At 40.4% G+C, this 14928-nt stretch overlaps 1 protein-coding gene across 1 annotated transcript in view; it reads left to right on the forward strand.

Annotated features, from left to right (window-relative positions):
* adarb2 (adenosine deaminase RNA specific B2 (inactive)) overlaps positions 1-14928 on the forward strand; it is a 194922-nt gene that overhangs the window by 151473 nt on the left and 28521 nt on the right. The window contains exon 4 of the mRNA XM_023412894.2: positions 7497-7611. Within this exon, the coding sequence (XP_023268662.2) occupies positions 7497-7611 (115 nt within the window). The remainder of the gene's footprint in view (positions 1-7496; positions 7612-14928) is intronic.

Consider the following 14928-nt stretch of genomic DNA (forward strand, 5'->3'; position numbering starts at 1 on the left):
GTTGACATTTTGTGTTTCTGGCACAATATTGACTTCAGAAGGAAGGCAGCAGGAGGATTGTTGGTGACATTCCACATTACCTTGGAGATAGATGCTGAACTGTTTACGTGCACAAACAGTTGGGGAGGGGGAGAGGGGGGGAAGATGAGGCAGGGAGGGAGGGGAGAATGGATGGATGGACAGATAAAAAAAAAAAAAAAAATTGGCCAGCAATGGATTGAAGACTGTTTTCTCCAAAATATTTTCTTTACAGCCAAATCCTTACAGCACAGCCAAAGCTCTTTTTAAAAAAAAAAAAAAAATTTCTATTAACAATAGATGTGGAGTATACAGCACATGTATGTGAAAGGAGGGACGAACCCACAGAGAATTTGCACCAAACTCTTCAGTTCCCCTCAGCTCTACAGAGCTTCATAGCGTTTGTTAGCTACTTGTTATGGTTTGTAATGTTCTATTTTCAGCGAAGGTGGTCAACATTTTTCTGCAAAAATGCTCGCTGCTAAATGAGAAAGTACCAAAGTGAAAGAAAGAAATGTAAGAGCTCCAGGTGGTTGGTATTTTCCTCCAGACCCTCTACTTTTGGGATTTGTCTCTATAAGTTTATGAAGTAGAAGTCTAGGCATACGTGTTTGGCTTAGACTGAAACATTTTCTGTCTTTGCCTCAGTTTGTGCGGCCTGCAGTGAATTTGCATCTGTTCTCCTCCACTCATTTCTTCTCATTAACCCTGTGTGCAGTGTCACCTATAATCTTTCGGCTCTTGGTTTAGTTACAACACATCTACATCCAAGTGCAGAAATTTCCCATTTTCATTAATCATTTCAAATATTTTGCATCCAGATAAAATCCAGATGAAATTTAACAACATTTGCATTTATTCACCTAACCGTTCGCAAATCTCAGTTTAATATAATAATGCACTTGAAGCTGCTTGATAAGTTACCAGAGAAAGAATAACTTTAAAAACAACAGTTTAGCTACAGTAGTTAACACTTAGCAACAGCAGCTAGATATCCATAAACTAACAACCTAAAACCTTCAGTGAGGCAGCTTTCAGCTATTATGCTCCGAGCCGATGGAACAGTCTCCCCGAGGACCTGAGAGCAGCCTGAAGTGTTGAAATTTTCAAACATAAACTCAAAACAAACCTCTTCAGTCTGGCTTTTAATTAAATATGGTTATTAGTCATTACTCACTTTATATTATTGACTTATTTTATTTTAGTTATGTTCTAATTGTATTTTATTCTACTTTATCTATTCCTTTATCATTGTATTTTAATCTGTTTTATCTGTTCTTTTATTATTAATTTTCTTATGTTTTTTTCCCAATGCAATTATAGCTTTTTAAATCTATTTTATTGTATCTTATTGTCAGCTTTCTTAGTTGAATTGTCCTTTTCTTTTTAGCTTATCAGTCATCTGTGAAGCACTTTGAACTGCACTAACCTGTATGAAAAGTGCTAATAAAATTTGATTGATGATTTGATTGATTGAAAAACACATTAATGAATCACATTTATCACCTCATTCATGCTCATTTCTCACCCATACCAATTATTCAGTGTTTAAAACTGATCAGGGATCAGATAACAAGTACGACAGCTTAGTGTTGTGCCATTTGTATGATCCGATGTGATTTAAAACACTAGATCTGCTTTTTCCTGACACAGCTACTTTCAGTATAACATTAGACCCTGTGAGTGACTATTTTCACTGACCATTTACTGACATAAAGATGTAGTAAAGATTATGTCTGTGTCTGAAAGCACATACATTTCCATCTTTTCAACATTTGGCACCATCGGGTGTCAGTCAAACTCAAAGACCGTGTTTGACATCAATTCGCCATCCAATCTGCCAATGCATGAAGTGACTAAGTATAAGCGCGGTCAAGGGTCAGTGGATCAGTTTTAATGTTGTTGCTGATTGGGTTTTTGCTGCTATAAATCTCACCCATCGCAGCTGTAGCACTTACAAAATAACTAGCGCTGCTCGCTTTTACTTCCCTGAGGAGACCCAGAGGAATTGATATGTAAATTGGTCAGAACTAATGTAGGAAAGACGCCAGGTGGAGTGAGTAACACGACAGCCACTACAGCAGTTTTCGTTCCGAGCACCTTCCACCTGAGATGTATTCCAAGAGGAGCTTACATCAGGTACCTGAAATAAATTTTGAGACCCAAGTTCCCCAGTGTACAGTAGCTGTAGTGGAGTAGCATTAACCTTGATGCTCATCCAAGAGGAAGCCAGCCAGACTCACGCAGGCCCTCCTCTCCCTGTGTGGCAGGTCGCACTGATGTTCTGTCTGACTGAGGAGCGAGATCCTTGGCCCCGTTTTTCTGCCACATTAGGTCCACACTGAAGGTGGCACTCAACTCCCCCACTGAGGAAAGATGGTGCGTGTGTGTGTGTGTGTGTGTGTGTGACTGTGTGTGCCTGAGCTGTATGTTAAGAAAGAATGAAGAGGAAACCAGTGAGAATTGTAGATACAGACAGATGTATGTGTGTAGATATTAGCTGATGCAAACAGAGACAAGGGTTTATTTGTTAGAAGAGAACCACAGCAGCCTATTTTCCTTTTGTGTCAGGTGATGTAGATTATGTTGTTTCCTCACTGCCTGACAGGATGAGGAAATGATAGGCTCTGACTCACTGTTGGCTTCTGAGTCCTGGCACATCACTGCCCTCCATCACAAACCGGCATGGGAGAGCAGGAGAGAAACCTGACAACAGAGGAGAAGGGAAGATGAGGAGGCAGGGTGGTAAAAGGGAGAGGAGGGAGAGGAGAAAAGGAGAAAGAATGAAAGGCAAGAACAGAGTCTGGAGAGTGGGACTTAAAAAGATGGGAAGAGAAGGGGGGGAAACATGAACTGAGAGAAAGGTGAAGGAGGAGAGAGAGGAAAAGGAGAGGAAGGGGAAGCAGGAGGGAGGGACAAAAAGCTGGGCTGTGTGCCAGGGTCTATTCCACCTTTGCTCTCCAGGCCTTTCTGAGCTGCCACCTCCTCTCACCTCGGTAATGTCATCAATGAAAAGGCCTTTAGGAGGGATGGAGGACTTGACTCTGGGTTCAGACTGTGACCGACACCAGCTGACGCTGCCAAGCCAAGCAGGATTCTGTTAGAATTAATTGGATGTCACTTTCAGGTAAAAGGAACAAGGCAGGTTTTTTTCACGTTCCTGTTACTCGTGCTCCTTTACAGCATCAGAAAATTCTGCTGCATTTCGGTTGATGAAACACACTCAGTCATCTCAAAACGAGGCTGCTTTTCTCTCCTTCTTCTACCAGGAGGTACAAAGATTTTACTTCAGAGGCAAAACATGTGTCAGTCATTATAAATAAAGACAGATAATCCATTGATTTTGACTTTAGGGTTTAACATTACCCCAACATACTGCATTAATAGTAACAAACTAACAGTTATTTTCATTATTGATTAATCTGTTGTTCATTATTCATTAATCTTTTGATTACTCTTTGCACTATTCATTTAATAGCTTATGAAAAAAAAAAAGAAAATCAGAAAATTGCCCGTCATAGTTCCTGGGAAGTAACAACAGTCCACAGACCAAAGATAATCAGTTTAAAATATGAAACAGACAAAACAAAAAAAGTCTGAGAAGCTGAAATGAACAAATATAGTAAATGTTTTTCTTTTCAAATGACTGAAACAATTAATCGTTGATCAAAATCAGTCAGAGACCCATATCGTCACTGAAACAGGTTTTTCTTGCTGCTTTCGTTCATCGAAAAAAAAAATCCCTCCAGTGCATTTTCAAATGACGGGACACAAAATCCAGTTTTCTTCTGTGCATAACTGTCTTAAAAAGTTTATCTGAAGTTAATATGAAATTTGAGTCCCCTGAGACCAGTCATGTGGTTGTCTTCCACACTGACCTTTTTACTACAAAATTCCCTCCTTTCCCTCGCAGAAACATACAGTAAAGAGGGAATGCTGGGCTAAAAATACTGTAACTTTGGAGGATATCCTCTTGTCTGAAACTTATCTGAAACTTCATATTAGCTTTACACCAGCGGTTCCCAATCTTTTCCAACTCGTGGTCCACTTGAAAATCTCAAAAATGTTGGCGGCCCATATCCGACCCCACAACAATAGGGAGGCCAAATAATGCGTTCTCGGAGCACTTTTTATTTTCATGACAATGGCTGATCATTCAGGACTGAACTGAAAGCAGGGGAAACTCAGTTTTTCATCACTTGTAAATTCACTTTTTGTCTCTCAACTCTCTTTCCTTGTAATTCTTTCTGTTGCTAACCAGCTATCCATTTTGATACTCTGAGGCTTCTGCAAACAGCGGTTCCACATTTTGTCCTGCTCCACTGAAAACACATTATGAATGTCCACCGTGAACAGGAAGAATGACAACAAGCAATAAAAAACCTTAATCACTGTTCATGAGGGCACCTGACTTGTAAGACAGATTTGAAACACATTTGAAGAAACTACTATCTACATATCAGTGGATTTATTAAGGCATGACAAACAGTTATTACCTGATTTTGTAATATCCTGGTGTAGTAGTTTCACGCCTTAAGGGTTCTAGTTTTTAACTACTCATCTAGAAACCTTGAAAAGTCAGCCAGTGATAGTGTTTTTTAACCAACTCATGAAACTTATGGCAGCTTAATTAAGCCGTTACAGCTGATAAAGTCTGTTAGCAAGAGTTTTAATTTCAGACGATAAAATTTTAGGACTAGAAATGAGAACGCTGCTTTTCTCTGCCTTTATCTGAAATCAAGGACCTACTGACTAAGAATTTCATTGTAAATTGCATGTTGACAGAGTAAATCCTCCACCAGTGAATCACTTTCAAGTCGTGAAAGACATATATTTCACATTAGTTGTTTAAAATAGCTTTCACTGTAACATTTCATAAGATAACTCATTTTCATACAAGCACTCATTTCATCTGTGCTCACTTTTTGCAAAGGGCCAGTGTCTTTGTAACATGATTGGCATCATGAGTAATTATAGCTGACTGAATCTGGACTGATGATGTGGAGAATCTACCTGTCCACTTGTTGTTTTGGTTCATTCTGTCGCCGACACTTCAACGTGAGCTGGGCTGAGTTCAGGCCTCAACAAACACGCTGACAGACGGGGTGGGTTCTTCAAGCATGAAATAAACAACACGATATGAAAGTTCAGAGGCCAACTTGTCTCTTCTTTTTGTTCTTTTTGCCTGTTGTTATAGAACATTTATCTTAAGTGACCTGATATGTGGCTGTTCTGAAGCTTGACGAGCACATAGGAAACTGTGCTTTAAGTTATTCACTGTGTTAACTGTTCGCAGCATCTCACCGCTTCTTCCCACTCTATCCTGCAAGAAAAACTTCAGGCTGACACCAGTGTCAGAGCAACAATATGTGCACATGCATCCATACACATGGGCTGACACACCACCCACCACACCACGAGCTGTGCGCACCTCCACCGACGGCTCCAACTGTGAGAGTATTTCACAGCCCTGACGAGGGCTATAATGTGCAATATGCTCACTAATTCAGTCGCTCTCTCCCTCCCAGTGTCTTTTTTCGCCCTTAATCTCTCTCCTTCTCTCTCACTCTATGCGTCTGTCACCATGGCATCTGTTGATGTCCTTTTAGCTACTGGGGGCTCAATCTGTCCAGAAGGCCCACTCCGCTGCCACTCTGGTGCCATCTCCCGGTGATCCATTTATGCTCTACAGTTGGCGTGAATGCAGCTCTGAGACTAAGCCCTTAATTACCACTAGAGTAAAGAGCATTAAAGGTTCGGAGGGGTGTGGATATGATCCACGAGGCTTTGCAGCATCTGTTGAACAGTGTGGAGCTAGTGGGAAGCTAGGCTGAAGAGTTTGTTGGGCTGAAGACTGACAATGGAAATAGGATAGATGAATGGAAGAGGAGTTCTGCTAATACTTACCATTTTATCTTCTTAATAAATCCTCACAATCTGCATTTCAAATTGTGAAAGACATGGTGGAATTGGTGGTAACTGTTCTGGGTTGCCTCATGGCACAAATAGATAGTTTACAGCACAAAAGAGGAACAGGAAACTGAGTCTCCATGTAGCAGATGGTGGAGAAAATGAAAAAAATGATGTAAAAAATAATGTCCAACATGTTCATCCACAAACCAGAGAGAAAACAATCACAGAGATTGAGCTGAGACAAGTGTCAAGAGTCAAGATTTGATTATAGTGAACGTCAAAAAAAATTTGTGAATGAGCCACAATTCATTTGACAGTTGTTGTGTTGATATTAAAGTCAGATAAGCTACAGTTTGCTCTATGGGTTTGGTAGTTACATCACATTCTCAGATAATGTCAGTGGAAGATAGTAGATAATCCATAAATGCAGGGTTAAATGTGGAACGCTAATGTAGTCTAATCCTAATCACAGTGTTGCCATTGTTATTTCTGTCTATTCTGTACTTAGAGTCCAAATCTATTGCCTGTTTGTCGATCCTGGTAGAGCGATCTTTCCTCTCTTTTCTTTCTTTGTTTTCTTCCTGAGGTTTCTTCCTTTTCCGTGTCAGTTCTTTTCTTGGTAAACAGTAATTTAACACCAGGATGAAAGGCAGAGTTTCTCTGCCCTGTCGGGTTGAAAGCATCAAGGCTGTTTCACCTCTGAGTAAAGGGAGCATGAGCATTGTTGTAATGACCCATGAGCACTGCTGGATAGATTGTAAACTTGAAATTTTGACCTATACACATGAAACTAACTTGAATTGAACAATTTAGAAGATAAAGTGAAAAGGGATGAAGAAAATACAATGATAAACAATGATTAAAAAAAGCAATGATAAACACTGTTAGATTAGTCAGATGAAGGGGCTTTCAACCAATTCTCATTCATTACAGAATTTTGTAGAAACAGTGATGGTTGGATTTATGAATGATATTAAGAGTAAAAGGTTTTATCATCCTCATGTTGTTAATGCCATGATGAGATGCCAAAGGCCATATTTCCTGATTGTTTTGTTTTAATCAGGCACAGCCTAGTTTATGCCCCTACGCTCAACTTAACCTTTAAGTGATGAGGATGTTAACCCTAAATCCACTGTGTGTGTCCCCTTCAGATACTTCAGCATGCACTATGTTGAGTGATAGTCAGATAATGGTAGTTTTGTGCTGGGTGAAATACCAGGGGTCTATTTTTCTTCTACTCAGTAAGTAAAAAGTGTTTCCCAAAGACAGCCAATAGATTAACACTTGGTTCCCACAGCAATCATGGAGCTATATTGATCTAGTAACATTTTTCTTCCTTTGCACAAGCTTGTATTACTCAACATACTGTATGCATCACTATAATGATGCATAGGGAAAGTTTGGGGGATTTCTGTGTGCACTCACAGCTAAACAGGTAAGTTGACCCTCGGGCCAGTCTCCCAAAAAATTCACTGTGTTGCCTGAACAGATTAGAGAAGTGGAATATTTCACAGCAAGATGAAACCTGTGAAGTCAGAAATTAAGGGAGCAATTGTGTTTTGCAGGACTTTGCCGATTCAATATTCCACTTGGTGAGGGAGAAGTACCGGTCGCTGGTGGGCGGCTGCAGTCCTGCGCACGCTCGACACAAATCCCTGGCAGGCATCGTAATGACCCGAGGTATGGCAAATTTCATTGACTTTTATATATCACTTTGAATTATTGAAGTGGTGCAATATAGACTGAGTGAGGGAGGCAAAAAGAGAGAGAGAGGGGACAAGATATGGGAAGGAATTCTAGATTGAGAGAGAAACTATAAACTGAAGGTGGGGAGAGAGAGTTTCCACACCATGCTGTACCTTGGGCTTGTGTAGGAGAATGTACCTTCCTGATGAATTATTGACTATTCAGGGTCTCTGAGGAGAATGAGACATGGTAGTGAGTGTCACTCATCCCCACCGCATGCTGGACTCGCTGTACTCAGGCAGCTTTGACAGGAGTTCCAGATGCCACAGTGGGAATCTTAACAAGATCATCTTAAAACTTAATCTGAAAGCCGACTGAGGAGGAGGAAGCTTCACACTGTTGTTCTCCTGCAGCATGAAACAATGAGTTATTACTACACATTTATCTTTTGTGCTTTATTTATCTTTCATGTGTGGTGTTTGTTGCACGTTACATCAGGGCCTCCCACACAAACACAAGTGCACACAAAAAGCACAGAGACTGGCAACAGTATGCACAAACACACACTCCACATCTCTCAGAACACAATATGTGCACTGATGCAAATGTTCCCACGGTACCACACATGCCCACATAGACCTCAGGATAAAATCTAAAGCGTTTTTACAATGTTATTTTTAAAAACTGGAGAATATTTGAACTCAACTTTTTACATAAAGGCAAGCTAAATCATTACCAAAACCAGGCTTTGTTGTTGTTGTGCTATTAGCATGTTAGCTGTGCTTGTTGTGTATTTGAAGTTCACTATTTTGCACCTTTCAGGCCATTAACATGATACTGTATGTGAAGTAAAGCATCATTATCATACCAAAATATGAAGCTGAAGACAACACAAAGCTGACAACTTATGAAATGAGAAATCTATCAGCTGATGTGTATGTTGTTTCACAGTCGTAGCAGAATATGAAATAAGCTTCAGACAATTAAAGTATTTGAATCAAAATTTAAAGAAATTATTAACAGGCACTTAAAGTTGTTTAACTTAATCAAACTACAGCGGCGAGTCTCTCCAATGTCTGCAGGCAGAGGGAACCAGGGGAAATATCCACAGCCTGGCTAACAAGCTAACAGGCTAAAAAGTACTGATTCAATTATATGAACAATTCTGTTGAGCCCTGAAGGTTCCAGTCGGTCTCTTCAGCGCACGGGTTGGATTTCGGCGTGTATGGGAAGAGTCGAGGGCAGCAAGTCTGTATTATCTGGTATCAGCTGCAGTCCAATAGGGTCAAGTACACAGGTTTGTAGTACTTAATAGTCTAAGCAGCGAGCATACACAGATATGGTAAGCCTGCAGGGGGAAATATATCGGTCAGTCACTATGTAGGATATATGTAGAGTGCTGACGTGCATGTCTTGTTACTTTCTAAGGTGGGAAGTAGCTTAAGAAGAATGTTTGGTTTGTTTGGTGGTGAGCTGGAGATGTTGTAGACAGTGAGCTTTCTTGCTTGCTAAAGTAGTGAAGTAACTGAAGAAGACTGGTTGGTTTGTTTGGACCATGGTATTCAGATGAAACTGCTTATCAAGCCAGTTAGACCGGCCAATATAGTTTAGCCGAAGTAGATATGAGGCTGGGTGAAGCCATCAAGTATCTGCCCTTTGCTTGAATCAGGGTCGGATTCAGAGGCAGTTTAAATGTATGTTAGGACAGACAGGCAGACAGACAGACAGACAGACAGACAGACAGACAGACAGACAGACAGGCAGAAAGGCAGACAGACAGACAGACAGACAGACAGACAGACAGATAGACAGATAGATAGATAGATAGATAGATAGATAGATAGATAGATAGATAGATAGATAGATAGATAGATAGATCATTTATTTTTCCCCTTGGGGAAATTCATGTCTGTGCCAGAGAATGGACTCACCTGTCAGAGGCATCATATAACATGAATACTGAATAGTCAATAAGAATTCTCAAACAACTTTTGGTATATTTCAATGTGTGTGTCGATAACCTACCAAAATAATGACCTAAGCCACAAGAAATAGAACCAAAATTAAAATTAACAGCTTCCACAGCAATATATTAGATAGAAACACATTCATTAATAGTATGTTACAAAACATAGGGCTTTTAATTTGTGGGATATAATACAAAAATGACAATACACACATAAATGCACACAGGTCTACATGAGTGGAGTGCACACCACACACACACACACACACACAGACAGGAGTGTTATCTCCCTGTGTGGCTGCAGACTGTCGGGGTGCAGGGGTCAGTGAGGAGGGATTGGTATCGCTGCTGTCTTTGGAGTGCTGCAGCTCATCAGTTTAGACTTCAGTGAGACTGGCGCTCATCCTGACCTAATCCAATCCCTCTCCTCTCCTCTGCCTCCCAGTAATTGCTTCTGTTTGTTTATTAATAGCACATGTTATCTTCAAAGATCCAGACGTAGGGCTGCCAAGTATTCGCAGTGAGGCAGCGGCTGCAGCAGCAGCGGTGGTGGTGTGGTGGCCAGCGTCCGTGCAGTCAGACACCAAACTTGATAGGAACACTGGGGAGTCCTGTTCGGTTTCTCCCACCACCACCACCACCACTACCACCCCCTCTCTCTCTCTTTCTCTCTGTCTTTCTCTGTGTGTCTCATGCCCCTGCTTTTGCCTCAAGAATATTAATCAGGATTCGTCTTTGAACCGTAGACAGACAGCGAACCCCCCACCCTTGCTGGAGTCCCACTGAGACAGTTGAGCCCCAACCTGAGTGAGATTAGCCTCGCCACCAGGCTGAGAGTTGCGAAACGACCGCCAAAGTAAACCGCCAGCGCCCATTGTCAAATATAGTGGAAAATCTCATTTGAATCGGTCCAAGATAGCATTGGGTGTCTGGAGATAGTAAACAGTGTTCAGATGTGCTCAGAGACATGAAAAATCAGGAACATCCACATGGAAAAATGCAAACGACCCCACCCCCCTTTCCTCCTCCGTTTTTAAAGTTGTTTGTTGGGTAGGACCAGAGAACTTTCTTCTGCGGCTTTTTTATTGAGACTCCGGGTGGGAAGAAATACCACAGGGACTCAAAGAAGGAGATGGAAGCGAAGGGAAGTTGATTACAAATGGCAGTTAAGCTATGGTTCTTAGTCTGGATATCCATTTTCAAATGGGGATTTTCCTCGACTCTTTATCTGTTCTTCCGGATGCCGAAATTTTAACGTTCAGTAATCACATCTGGCAACAAAACAGCTTGCTAAGAGGCAAAAAATTTAGCAGAGATGTGCCCAGGGTGTGTTTTGCAGCAGAGAGAGAGAGAGAGATTTGAGAGCTTCAGTAGCATTTCACAAAGACACCCTTATATGTTCAGAGCGGTTGCCTGTTAAAGCTAATAAAGATTCAACAGGGTGCATTCTCTGCTCTTGCCAAGATGTTTTTTTTTTGTTTGTTTTTTTTCTCACACGCTCTGGAAGTGCTGAGCATTTTCAGAGATTTTCTGTGATTCAAACGACACACGCTGGATGACATTCAGTGTAATCACCCAGCATCTTTTGATGAAAGAACACAAGAAAGCTACGATTTATGGAGCTCAACCTAAATGGCATATAAATGAGTTTACTAAAAGTTGACCTTGAGAGCTCATTTGGCTTTAGAAGAAAATGTTTTAATGTCTCCTTTATGGTGCTAAGAGATAATGTGTGCCTTATTAGGAAACATTTTCCCCCTGTTGTATAACCATAGAGAATAAAGGGATTCAGATAATAGTTCTGTAGTGTCTTGTCGATTGCAGTTGCCTTGTGTAATAATGGATCAATGTAAAGTTCACAGTCATGTCATTTATATGGATCTTTGTGTTTGATACTCCCCGTGGTTCCTTATTATGATTGCTAGTTATTTAGTCATAGCCATTAATTCTAACGTTTTGCCTAGAATTGGTCATTTTGATTTTGAAGCTTTATCCCTGATATCCTGTATATTTGCATCAGTTCAGTCCATGGGTCTCTGGAGTGGTGCACTGTAGGTGACTTGTTAACGATGAGTCACGACCAGCTCGAGCCTTTTGAGTTTTTAGGCTCTTACTGTGTTTGCACAGGTTTGCTCCAGGTGCTCCAGTTTCTTTCTGTGGTGGAGGAACTATATATTCAGACCCTTTCCTCAAGTACAAGAAACATTACAGCAGTATAAAAAGTTCAAGTCTTGCATTCATAATGTTACTCAAGTTAAAGCAAAAAAGTACCATCACCAAAATGTATTTACTTGTTGAAAGTAAAAGTGTTTACACACTACTTTTTTACGGTTTTTAATCAATTTGACAAATACACACAATACAAGCAAATACAGAAACTGAAAGTAGCCACTTAACACTTTGGAGGACACGAAAAAGTGATGAACATAGCTGTTCAATGCTTTGACTTTTTAATTTTAAAGCATTTAGCAACAAGTGCATCCCAGTTGGGTTCATCACTTTTTTGTGTCCCCTGGAAACACTTCCGTTGTCGTCTGTGCTACTTGCAGCACATGTTGGTGTTTGGTTGTGTTGTGAGTAGTTGTAGCACATGTGTTGTAAGGTTGATGTTTTGTCTATTAGCATGTGTTTTCTTAGGTCGCAGTGTATTGAGTTCTCATGGCTGTCATACTTTTTTATTTAATATGATATGATTATATGATATACTATTGGATTATTGTTACCAGTGTTTTCACCTGTAAGTGAATGTTGTAGCTAACCAAGGTGAGGTTAATTTCAACTACTTATATGATGATTATAAGATTATATAGTAGAAAGTGCAATATCTCCCTCTGAAATGTAGTGGGGTGAAAGTATAAAGTGGAAAATAGAAAGACTCAAGTTAAGGAGCAATATCTAAAAGTGTAATGGAGTACTGTACTTGGGTAAATATTTGCACTTACTTTCATGTGTTCTGATATTAGCATTACTCTTGATCATTTGATCAAGGCAGCGGAATCAGACCTGGACTTTGGTCCTGGGTGCTGGCTGCCCTCTGTTACTAAACAGTCTGGATTTGTCAAATACAAATGGTGAATTTTCCAATGAGGATTAATAAAATATAACTTGACTCTTGACTTGATGGGGTTATTCATTTGTTACATTGCTTGTTAATCACCCTAAGATTGCATCTAAAGCAAACTCAGCTCCCTCGCCCATGAATGATAAGAAAAATGATAGATTAATATATTATTAATTAACAGTAAATTAATTATAACAATAATGCTAATGGAATGCATTTAATACATTCTGATATTCTGAATGATTGAGTAGTAGTCAGCCTTTGAAATCAGTTTGTGGCTCTAAGGGGAGCTTTTTAAAGTTTAAAAAAATGACAGACATGTAGGATCCAGTGTTTCTGGAGCTTGACCCATAGTGGAGGCTCCAAGTCAGGATGCCTCAGGCTCTGCTGCTTAAATCGTGACCATTATTTATTCATCAGTCTCTTGTGAGTCCTCCAGCACTATGGAAATGCAATACTTAAACACTGGAGTACCCTTTTAACATACCACTTGATTTTAAAGTTCCTGGGTCCTTCATGTGTCTCTGGTTTACATCCATGAACTCGCTGCACCATATTATACCATACTAAACGACTGTCTCACTGTCTGCTGCAGCGCTGTGTAATGTAGTGTGGTGCAGCCTGGTGGTGAGGCCGTTTTGCCAACATGCAGACAGAGAACCACCAAGCTGAGGACCAGTGTTGTGGGGTAGAAGTAAAGCATCATTAAGCACAAACATAGAAGTAGCACATATGCTGCAGCTGTTTGATGAATCTGCTGAATTAAAAACTTATTCAACTTTTGTATTATAAATTAAATTTAGATAAATAAATATTACAAATTATATTATGAATATTTCATAACCATCAGATTTTACTTGCATTAAAGCTCCTGTCTTTTCTAGACTTAGAACATAAATGCTATCTTTTCTTGTTTTTTCCTTCCTTTTGTTTTTTGATTTCCTGTTGCTTTATTTCTCAGAGCAAAGAACAATGTTAGGTCATACTGTCCCACTAGACTCTATTTTTGTGACAAAGTGGCACATGGCACAAGATGCACTCACAGTGTGGGTGTGCCAGTCATTGTGTTGCTGCAGGGTTGGAAGCAGGGGGACATTAGAAGGAATACGTTTTAGTCATGGGTGTTGACATGAGTCATGATGAAAATAGTGACCTCACTTCTTTGAAAGCAGTATGTCTGTGCCACAGGACTCTAGTTATTTTGTGATGGCTGGAGCAGTTTGGACTGGATCTGCCACAAAAGCTTCTCCCAAGACGAGACCAGAAGCCCGATTGCTGAATATAATGCAAATTTTAGTTTAATTTTTAATTTTAACATTTTATTGTAAAGTTACACAGCCCAACTTAGCCTCGAAAAAGAGGCTGGAGTGTAATTAGCTCACACGTGATCGGCAGTCAATGCCATCTGCACAAATTCCCTTTAATTCTTGACAGGGAAATTGCACTGTTTTGCTTGACTGATACCACACCCCTTACCTCACTTTTCTCTCCACTTCGGGGCATAAAATTACTGTGTTAAATAAATGCCTGTGTGCACCTGACAGAAAAAGTCTCTGCGCCATGTGCTGTCACAAAGTGTGTTTACCTCCTGAGTTGCCATAGTGAGGCGGTGTGTGCTTTGTCTTCCTGTTTAGGACCGCTGACAGTATTGTGCGCTGAGGAGTATAGTGCAGTTGCCAGAGCGAGTGGTTTGCAGGTCTCAGTCTGTGATGTACATGATTTTCGACAGTGCTGTTATCCTGAGGTGTGACATCTTTGAATCACTAGTGATCAACAGATGTATTTGTGTGTGAAGAGTGCCTCAGGCCTTTGACTCTACTCTACCTTGTTCCTTTTGACCCTTTCTTTTTGTATTTCTGTGATGCAGCTGATTATTCCTGGTTTAAAAACAGCACCCCTGCCTGTGGCTCTCTCTCTCTCCACCTAACCTCTCTCTCTGTTTCTCTCTGTCTTTCATTCATCTCTCCTCCTCCTCCTCTCCTCTCGCCTGCAAACTGAAGGCAACCTCAGTGCCAATTTCATGGCAGGGTAGCGAGCAGCGCAGCAGAAATTATCCACTGCAAAATTGATCTAAACAATCGCAAAGTGGAACGGTAAGGAAAAGCAGGAGAATGAAATTGGGAGAGTCTGTTACCTTTTTGAACTTACCTTATCGCCGAGAAGGAATTGTGGCGTACTGCTTACAGGGAATACCAATCGTTGAACTCATGATATAGAGATTTTTATGTTACTGTAAATATTGAATGTTTTGTGTGCAGTAGTACAGTAGATTGAGCCTGTTTAA

The sequence above is a fragment of the Seriola lalandi genome, unplaced genomic scaffold (genome assembly GCF_002814215.2).
Source record: "Seriola lalandi dorsalis isolate HSWRI2012SDOR001 ecotype SW California unplaced genomic scaffold, Sedor1 jcf7180002054494, whole genome shotgun sequence".
Taxonomy (NCBI): Eukaryota; Metazoa; Chordata; class Actinopteri; order Carangiformes; family Carangidae; genus Seriola; species Seriola lalandi.